We start from the raw sequence: 10,509 nt of genomic DNA, 5'->3' as shown, positions 1-10,509 counted from the left end.
ACCCACACACACACACACACACACACACACACACACACACACACACACACACACTCACTCACACACACACACGAGCGTCTCCACCCCGTGGAGAGATCCAGTGAGGAGCTGGAGCGGCGGGTGAGGCCTGTTGACTGTGGACACTCTCCAAATCACACACCCATCCAGACACAGCTAATATTCACAATATTTGTTATTCACAATCACGGCAGTAAAACAACTGCAAGAATCTGAGACGATTGGGACACTAAACCATTATTCTCAACACCCTAAACAGATGACCAACTTTCAACATATTCTTGTTAAGCTGCCAAACCGTATTCGGTAAAACTCTTGCGAGATTTGCATTTGGTGCAATCAGCCGGGTCATTATTTGTCTATTTTGAGATTATCCTACTGACCAACATCAGTGCATAATTCTGCCCCAAAAATACAGTCATGCACAATGTTTGATTTAAAATATTCTTATGAAAATAAATATGAAAATGTTTATGAAATGTATACAAAATATTTGTTAAATTTATATTCACCATCATTAAGGCAAGTGTATTTATATAGAACATTTGATACACAATGATACACAAAGTGCTATACATAATTTTTTTTTTTTTAAATAGTCATAAAGAAAACATTTTAATAATGCATGCATCATAAGTATAAAAAAGTCATAAAAACAGAAATAAATTAGAAATGCATGCATCGTAAGTACAAAAATGGTCATAAAAGAAAACATTTGAAAAATGCATGCATCATAACTATATAAAAAAACATTTGAAAAATGCATGCATCGTAAGTATAATAAAAAACAGAAATAAATTTGAAATGCATGCATCATAAGTATAAAAATAGTAATAAAAACAGAAATAAATTCGAAATGCATGCATCGTAAGTATAAAAATGGTCATAAAAGAAAACATTTTAAAAATGCATGCATCATAACTATATAAAAAAAACATTTGAAAAATGCATGCATCATAAGTATAATAAAAAACAGAAATAAATTCAAAATGCATGCATCGTAAGTATAAAAATGGTCATAAAAAGAAAACATTTTGATAATGCATGCATCAGAACTATATAAAAATTTTTTTAACAATGCATGCATCGTAAGTAGAAAAATTGTCATAAAAAACATAAATAAATTCGAAATGCATGCATCGTAAGTACAAAAATAGTCATAAAAAGAAAACATTTAAAAAATGCATGCATCGTAACTATAAAAATAGTCATAAAAAGAAGACATTTGAAAAATGCATGCATCATAACAAAAAAAAACATTTTAAAAATGCATGCATCGTAAGTATAAAAATAGTAATAAAAAGAACATTTTAAAACCCCATGCGTCATAACTATAATAAAGAATAATAAAGTTTAAGCCTTTTAATGCTTGTGTTAAATGCAAAATATGGCCAACTACATCAGAAAAAAAAAAAAAATTACAACTTAAGAAATTGATAAATTAATTTTTTTTTTTAAATGAATACATTAAATTATGTGACATGTATATAAGACATCTGTCACTCTGACCCTCTATCAGTGGACTGCTACTGATAGTGGATACCTCACGGAATGAAGGTTACCATCTACACACAACCATCAAATATGTCAGAAATGAAAGCTGGCTGGACTGATCAAAACACTCAGGAAACAGGAAGCAGAACAAGATGGTCATGTGACTTTCAGCTGCTCTCTGACTCCACCTGTGTGACAGACACACTCCTGAATGGAGAGGAGTGGCAGATGCACTGAATGAATTACCTGATTTGGATCCGCAGGTGGGAGCGATCTGGCCGCTCGGACAGGTGCACATGTTGGGTCTGGAGCAGAAGCCGTCTCCGCAGGAGCTCCGACAAATAGCTGAGGATTGCAAAAACAACGACTGACTGCGATGTATTGATTGCTTGACCTTCACAGGTGTCAGTAGACGTTCTGCACATCCCTTCCCTTGTTGTTTTTTATATGTGAGCCTGGAGCACAAACGCAGCCTTAAGTCGCTGGGGTATATTTGTAGCAATAACCAACAATACATTGTATGGGTCAAAATGATTGATTTTTCTTCTTTTATGCCAAAAATCATTAGGATATTAAGTAAAGATCATGTTCCATGAAGATATTTTGTAAATTTCCTACCGTAAATATATCAAAACTTAATTTTTTATTAGTAATATGCATTGCTAAGAACTTCATTTGGACAACTTTAAAGATGATTTTCTTAATATTTAGATTTTTTTGCACCCTCAGATTCCAGATTTTCAAATATTGTCCTATCCTAACAAACCATACATCAATGGAAAGATTATTTATTCAGCTTTCAGCTGATGCATAAATCTCAATTTCAAAAAATTGACCCTTATGACTGGATTTGTGCTCCAGGGTCACATATATGCACTAACATGTTTAAATCCATCCCAGACAATCAAAGTCTGCAGATTCAGGTCTTTCCATGAGACAGACTTCCAGTTCATCGAGGCATATGCCAGCTGTCTGGCTTAATCGGATTAATGCGATTACACGATGCACATATAACTGGAATGTGTGGTCAGTGAGAGGTCAGGAGGTCAGAGAGACTTTAGCGCGCCTGACCTTCACATGTAAACAACATCATCCCCCCCCGCCCCCGCGCCTGAGAGACGGTGGAGCGCCAGAACAGCCTTCCTGAGCGCTGCCAATCTATTCAGTTACAGGATGAAAGCAGAAAACAATCATCCAGTGCCCCCGCCCTCCACCGTAAACACACTCGTGCTGACAGACCGTGTCCGTTCGCTCGTGCTGGAGCAGAACACAGCAAACAGTAAGTGCATGAGGACTTACGGACGATGCACTGGTTCCCTCCGGTCAAGGTCTTCCATCCGGGACAGCAGTACGCCTGATGACGGGATCCACACACATTCGGCCTGCGGGAAGAGTTCGGCAAAACTTAACCGAGCAACGGGTCAAATTCACATTTAAACTTTATGTGTGAAACTCTCCATACATAGAATAAAATGAGCGTGGGATGCTAGAGTGTGTTGTACAAGAAAATACTATTTCAGTCTTTCTAAAGGTACTCCAAAATGTCACATTTAATCCAATTTGTTACCCGTCTCTATAAAATGTTTCATATCTACCCAACTAATCTTACAGATGACATGGCTTTAAAAACTTCTTCAAACTTACAGCTTGTTAAACTGTATTGTAAGTATTCAGACGAGCCTTTCTCAAGCCAGCATCAAAGCTTCTCTACAGTACAAACTCTACTTTCTACTTATTTGTGAAATTTACTAGCAATGTCTGAAAGTTGTTTCACCACCAATTTTTTTTTTCAGTGTAGGAGTAAAAACAAAGAGCATAAATACAAACAAAAATACATAAAAAGTAATTCTTATGCCCTGCTTACTTTATTTTTCTTGCATTTCCTGTTTAATTTTTTCATTGTTTATTAGGTAACACTTTACAATAAGGTTCATTAGTTAACTACTTATGTTAACATGAACTAAGCATGAACAATACTTCTACAGCATTTATTAATCTTAGTTCATGTTAACATTTACTAATGCATTATTAAAATCAAAAGTTGTGCTTGTTAACATTAGTGGGAAATTAAGAAAATAAATCCGTATGAGGAGCTAATAATTCATTCAAGGTACACAAAGATGTCACTATAACTTTAAGATGAAATGCCGTATAAACACAACTGATATAGTACCATGGTACTTTCACAACACCTTAAAAGGAGGGCTTTGTGGTAAATTAATTGCGTCGGGAAGCGCGCTTTTTTTTTAGTTTTTTCAGCTTTCTCTTGCTGACAGACTCTGGCTCGGGAGTGTGCCTCATACTTCTCCAGCAGCAGCATCTATTGCTGGCAGCACCTTGACTCGTGTAAGGAGAACACGAACAATGCACAATGAGAGCGAGGGGGCTCATGGGAGACAATTTATGACTTTTACCCTCCAGACGTGCTGCACAATACACAATTCAAACCACGCGCTGGAGAAGCATGTGGTCTCACTTACAAAACTACAGCATTTATTAATCTTAGTTCATGTTAACATTTACTAATGCATTATTAAAATCAAAAGTTGTGCTTGTTAACATTAGTTAATGCACGGTGAATTAACAAACTAACAATGAACGACAACGATTAACATTAACAAAGATTAATGGTTTGTTCATCATTTACTAATGGAACCTTATTGTTACCGTTTATTGTTTATGCTCTTTTCTATATATTTTTTTGTTTGGTTGGTTTTTGTTACGTTTCTGCCACGATGTAAATGCTACTCAATTAAAATTGAATAAAAAACGTTTTCTCACATTTATATAAACTCAGAATTGCGAGAAAAGTCTAAATGATGATATAACGTCATTGTGAGAAAAAAGTCAGAATTGTGAGATAAAAAGTCTTACGATTATCTTTTTTATTGCTTATTCTGTGGCAGAAACAACAAAAAAAGAGTTGCAAGATTTAAACTCAGAATTACGAAGAAAAAAAGTTTAAAATATGAGATATAACCTAATTATTGTGAGATAAAAAGTCAGAATTGTGAGATAAAAAGTCGCAGTTATCTTTTTTATTGTTTATTCTGTGGCAGAAAAAAAAGAATTGCAAGATTTAAACTCTACATTCTGTGAAAAAAGTCAGAATTGAGATATATAAACTCAAAATTGTGCGGAAAAAAACTGAATTCTGAGTTTATGTCAATTTTCTCATAACTGCGAGAGAAAAAAAGTGTGAATTGTGTGATAAAAACCACAGGTTCCACGACTTTTGTGCACAGATGTTTTTTTCCCCTTCTGTAATTGAATGTTTATTGTTTTGTGAGGATCATCTAAATGAACACTTCATCCCACGCGAAGATTCGAGATGTTGCAAAACAAACATTAAAGAAACCTGTGCCATCATTAATGCTGTGGCACTATAGTTCCCGGGCCCCGGAGCGGTGAGAGGCAGGTTTACCCTGGCGTTTGGAGTGAATGTGTGGTTCTTCAGTGATGCAGAGATGCGTTACCCCTTCAGCACGTCCTGGCCGCCGCCGCGCCGCTTCGCTCGGTTCGCTCTCGGCTGCTCCGCGGCTGCGTCTGCGTCCAGCGTCTGCGCCGATACACACAGCGACACGAGCAAGAGCAGCCGCATCATTCTGCGCGTGCTCCCGCTGCACGACCAACAGCTCGCATTAATAGCAAAACTGACAAGAACACAAACTCGGTGAAGAAGAAAGCGGCGTCAGTGGAAAGCAAAAGGAGAACACAACACTTCAGGAGAAAGTAAAACTGAGGAAAAGAAAGTTCTGTACCTCCAGCAGATGATGAAGAAGATGAAGAAGAAGTCTCCCCCAGTAAGTGTGCACTGACGCAGACTGTAAAGTGCCTGGTAAAAATAGTCAGAGTGAGAAAAAGAGCTCAGAGGTGCAACTCAAAGCGCAGCGGCTGCGTTACTGCATCAGCGCTCATTCCGCTGCGCCACTCAAATCTCATCCAAAACGCTCGCTCGCCCTCTGATCTCGCGAGAACCTGCGCGAATTGAGCCGAACGCCGAAATCAGCTCGAGGTGAACAGATTTTAGACACTTTTATACAAAAGGGAAATTAAGAAAATAAATCCGTATGAGGAGCTAATAACATATTCAAGGTACACAAAGATGTCACTATAACTTTAAGATAAAATGCCGTATAAATACCACTGATATAGTACCATGGTACTTTCACAACACCTTAAAAGGAAGGCTTTGTGGTAAATTAATTAAGCCATATGGGGCAGCAGAATGTCACTAATTTATATATACTGTAGATACAGATCACTGTTACTGATGACCAGTGTTGGGGGTAACGCATTACAAGTAACGCGAGTTACTTATTCAGATTACATTTTCCCAAGTAACTAGTAAAGTAACGCATTACTTTTAAGTTTACAAGAAAATATCTAAGTTACTTTTTCAAATAAGTACCGCGAGTTACGTAATCAGACAAATAACTAGTAAAGTAACACATTACAAGTAACGCAAGTTACGTAATCAGATTACTTTTTCAAGTACCTAATAAAGTAACGCATTACTTTTAAGTTTAGAAGAAAATATCTGTTACTTTTTCAAATAAGTAATGTGAGTTATGTGATCAGATTTCTTGTTTCAAGTAACTAGTAAAGTAATTACTTTTTAGTTTACAAGTAAATATCTGAGTTACTTTTTCAAATAAGTAAGGCCAGTTACTTTGTTTTCCCAATTATTGACTGACAGCTGTCATGTCGTCATGTTAGGAAATCAGATTACTTTTTTCAAGTAACTAGTAAAGTAACGCATTACTTTTAAGTTTACAAGAAAATATCTGAGTTACTTTTTCAAATAAGTACCGCGAGTTACGTAATCAGACAAATAACTAGTAAAGTAACGCATTACAAGTAACGGAAGTTACATAATCAGATTACTTTTTTCAAGTAACTAGTAAAGTAACGCATTACTTTTAAGTTTACAAGAAAATATCTAAGTTACTTTTTCAAATAAGTACCGCGAGTTACGTAATCAGACAAATAACTAGTAAAGTAACGCATTACAAGTAACGCAAGTTACGAAATCAGATTACTTTTTTCAAGTAACTAGTACAGTAACACACAACTTTTTAATTTACAAGAAAATATCTGTTACTTTTTCAAATAAGTAAGGCCAGTTACTTTGTTTTCCCAATTATTGACTGACAGCTGTCATGTCGTCATGTTAGGATAAATCAGGAGTGAGTGCAGAGGTGCTGTGTGAACATGATGTTACTGTAGATCTAGACTAGATGTCAGCATGCATTTACTCATCTCACTCGCTCAAAAATAGATTCAGTATTCCTCAAAATCAATTAAAAAAAGTAAAAAGCAAACTCAGAATATGATGCAAACCTGCAACAATTAAATATAAGTAATACAAATATCCTTTATGTATTTAATTCCATTTTATTAACCAATGTCTCTGCTGCTGACCTTTGATGATACAATTCAATATGCAAAAAATGACTATATTTAAACAAAAATGACAAAAACACATAATAACTAAAAATGCAACTAATATTAAAATAAAAATTGAAAGTATATAAGTAAATAGTAAATAGAATAAAACTCTATTAGTATAAAAATATAGCTGTGGCTTTACTTATATCAACCACCTTCAGAGACGCTTTCACCATCCAATCAGTTCATCATGGAGAAAATAAAGTCCGAATCTCGCGTTTCACTCATAAAAACGTCACTTGGTTGAAATGGCTTGCGAGCGGCGTTTGGTTTAATTTATGTCATATCGTCAGGTGTCGTAACATCATTGTTCAGCAGTGTGTCTCTGGGTCCCGTCGGCTGCAGGGTTCGAGGCCAACTGACAAAGTTCTGCTCATTCTTCTGTGTGTTTACTTTCTCTAAGGCTCGGCGCTATGGCTTAAACAGATGCTCCAATATACTGACCTACTTTTGAGGAATTCAGTCCTCTCTCTCACTGCACGTGACCCAATAACAGCATCCCATTCCTGTTCCTGTTCCTGTTCCCGGCCTCGTGCGGATCACAGACGGATGCAGGGACGGGCGGGGGAGCGTGTGCCTGTGCGAAAGCGTCTTACTCTAACTCTCTCACACGGTTTATTTGCTTTGGTTAAGGAGCGACTGTGTCTCCTTTCATTTCCCGTGGTCTTGGACTCCAGGAATCGAGCGCTCCGACTCCCAGACGATCAGCGATACGGGAGGAGTATCTGAAATCTCACAGAATCAATCATTATTAATCACGTGTGGATTGCTTTGATATCACAGAGCGTTCAGGTTCATGTAGAGCGGCAGAACTGAGACTTTCAACTGGGTTTTTACCTTTGAAACGGCAGAAGCCGCTCCCGTAATGCTCAGGTGTTGAGCCATCGATGGAACCTTTAACCTTAACCTTTCCATTGCACAAAAGGTTCTTCAGAATATTACAGCGTTGTGAACAAAAAAAAATGGTTCTTTTAAGAATTGATCACTGAAAGGTTCTTTGTGGAACCAAAAATGGTTCTTCTATGGCATTGTTGCGAAAACACCCATTTGGAACCTTTATTTTTAAAAGTGTGGAATTTTGTGCAAAAAGCTTCTTTAGATTAAATGTTGTTCTCACTAAGAAAAAGTGGTTCTTTTAAGAACTGGTCACTGAAAGGTTCTTTGGGGAACCAAAAATGGTTCTTCGGTGCCCTTGAGCAAGGCACCGAACCCCCAACTGCTCCCCGGGCGCTGCAGCAAAAATGGCTGCCCACTGCTCCGGGTGTGTGTTCACGGTGTGTGTGTGTTCACTGCTGTGTGTGTGCACTTAGGATGGATAAATGCAGAGCACTAATTCCGAGTATGGGTCACCATACTTGGCCACATGTCACATCACTTTATTTTTTTTCACTTAAAACACCCATTTGGAACCTTTATTTTTAATTAAGAGCGAGTCATTAATCACGGGTCGTCAAGTTTCAGGATTTCACACTGTGTGTTTGTAAACACTGGGTTATGTGCTTCTTTTCTGCTGCTTTCACGTGGATACGCATTTGTGTTTCACATCATCCAGCTTCGCTTCATCTCCAGCTGGATCACGGATGGATGTTCTTCCAGCTCCTGAAGCGAACTGATTCATGCTGGGCTCGTCTCTCCACAGAACACCTTCCCAAAACACTTGGAACCACCTAGCTGCTTCTTAGCAAATGATAGACAAACGTTTCTGATTGTGGCATCCCAAACGCTGGCCCGAGAGTAGCCTGCAGTTCTCTGGACGCGGCTTCAGGATCTTCTGTGACGGTCTGGATGATTTTAGGCTGCGCCTCTGGAGAAACCTTGGCAGGCCAGTCGCTCCTGGAGAGTTTCTCCACCGTTCCAAGTCTGCTTCGTTTCGACATTACGGCTCTCGCTGTGTGTCTGTTCAGATCCAGGGTCTTGGAAATGTCTGCGTAACCTTTTCCTGACTCAATATGAGCATGTCACTTTTATTCTCTCATTTTTGATCGGGTGATTTGTGCTTGTTGAATCTTGTGAGGGTCAACTTTTTATTTGAAAAGTAACTCAGATATTTACTTGTAAATTTAAAAGTAATGTGATACTTTACTAGTTACTTGGAAAAAAAGTAATCTGATTACATAACTCACGTTACTTGTAATCCGTAACTCTGCTCGTCTCTGTGCATAATCAGGCAAATATCTGCAGACAGAGATGAGAATGTCTTTGGTCGAACCAGCCGATGACGGGCTGTTTGTTAGAGATGTCTATGATCCTCCAGCGCTGCTGTTGTTTGGATGTTTCAGCCCCCTGAGGTTCATTTCTCTCCTTTGACACAGAAGAGCGGCTCGCAGGAAAGCACTGACGACCTCCCTTCACATTCGTGACCATCTACGGTTTGGAAAACTCTTGTGTTTTGGGTCGACTAGGTCTTTCGGCCAAACAGCACCCAAACACACACTCGTGCACATGTAAACATGCATGCATTCACATGTGCGTCTACACACACCGACTTCATACAAGATAGCAGGTGCACAGGTGGAGCTCAAGACTGAGCTGAAGAAGAGACGAGGACATGCTGTCAAACATCTTAAGATTTGATCTCAAACTGTCAAATCCAGTGACTCAGTTCATACTTGATGCCTTTTAAACTCAATTCTGTTTCTTGGCGGACTGATGTAAATCTGTACAAGTTTATTTGCAGTCGCTGAGCCTCATTAGAGCGTCTGACATCAGCAGGTGATGAACTCAAGCTCTGCATACGACCACAGCTCTAGAACAGGAGCATCACGTACGCGTCTCTGATGTTTGAGGTAATTCTCTCGCTGACTCACACCGACTCGCCCATCACACATTGCCCAAGACAAATAATGACCCTCAGATGATCTCATCCAATCAGGTGTGTGTGTGTGTGTGTGTGAGAGAGTGTGTGTTTGTGTGTGTCCGTCGGGAATTGATTGGATCGTTGTTGTTTGCTAATTGCTGTGATCTCATGTGAGTGACCGGTCACTGGAGGAATTACTGTCCTGCCCTCATGCACACGCCATCAGAGAAGAGACCGATTCCTTCTTAGAGTTCATGTTTTTGATTAAAGATTACAAGGGCATGTGGACTAAAGGACTAGTTCAACCAAAAATGAACTCTTTCTGAAAATGTGCTCACCCTCAGGCCGTCTAAGATGTAGGTCCGTTTGTTTCTTCATCAGATTTGGAGAAATGTAGCACTGCATCAGTGTCTCAGCAATGGATGCTCTGCAGTGAATGGGTGCCGTCAGAATGAGAGTCCAAACAGCTGATAAAAACATCACAATAACCCACAGCACTCCAGTCCATCAGTTAACATCTGGAGAAGACAAAAGCTGAAACAAATCCAGCATTAAGACGTTTTAAACTAAAATACCATAGAGTCTATAAACCATAATAACTCTTCCTCCAGTGAAAAAATGTTCTGGTGTGAATCAGGAGAGAAATCTGCACAGATCAAGCACCGTTTAAACTGCTTTAAACACATATGTGGCTGGATTTTGATGTGAGAGACAACAAGAGATGCACTTTTTCACTGGAGGAAGAGTTA

General features: G+C 38.6%; 1 protein-coding gene across 1 annotated transcript in view; it reads right to left on the bottom strand.

The window, feature by feature from the left end:
• LOC107740798 (fibrillin-1-like) overlaps nt 1-5,433 on the bottom strand; it is a gene marked incomplete at its 3' end in the record, with an annotated part of 57,117 nt that extends 51,684 nt beyond the window's left edge. The window contains 4 exon segments of the mRNA XM_016553297.1: nt 1,759-1,857; nt 2,812-2,894; nt 4,989-5,165; nt 5,274-5,433. Of these exon segments, the coding sequence (XP_016408783.1) occupies nt 1,759-1,857; nt 2,812-2,894; nt 4,989-5,116 (310 nt within the window).
• Nucleotides 5,434-10,509: the final 5,076 nt, after the last annotated feature.

Source organism: Sinocyclocheilus rhinocerous, unplaced genomic scaffold (genome assembly GCF_001515625.1).
Source record: "Sinocyclocheilus rhinocerous isolate Xijiao unplaced genomic scaffold, SAMN03320098_v1.1 scaffold2121, whole genome shotgun sequence".
Taxonomy (NCBI): Eukaryota; Metazoa; Chordata; class Actinopteri; order Cypriniformes; family Cyprinidae; genus Sinocyclocheilus; species Sinocyclocheilus rhinocerous.
The sequence above is the reverse complement of the archived record's forward strand: the minus strand, read 5'-3'. Positions and strand labels throughout refer to the sequence as shown.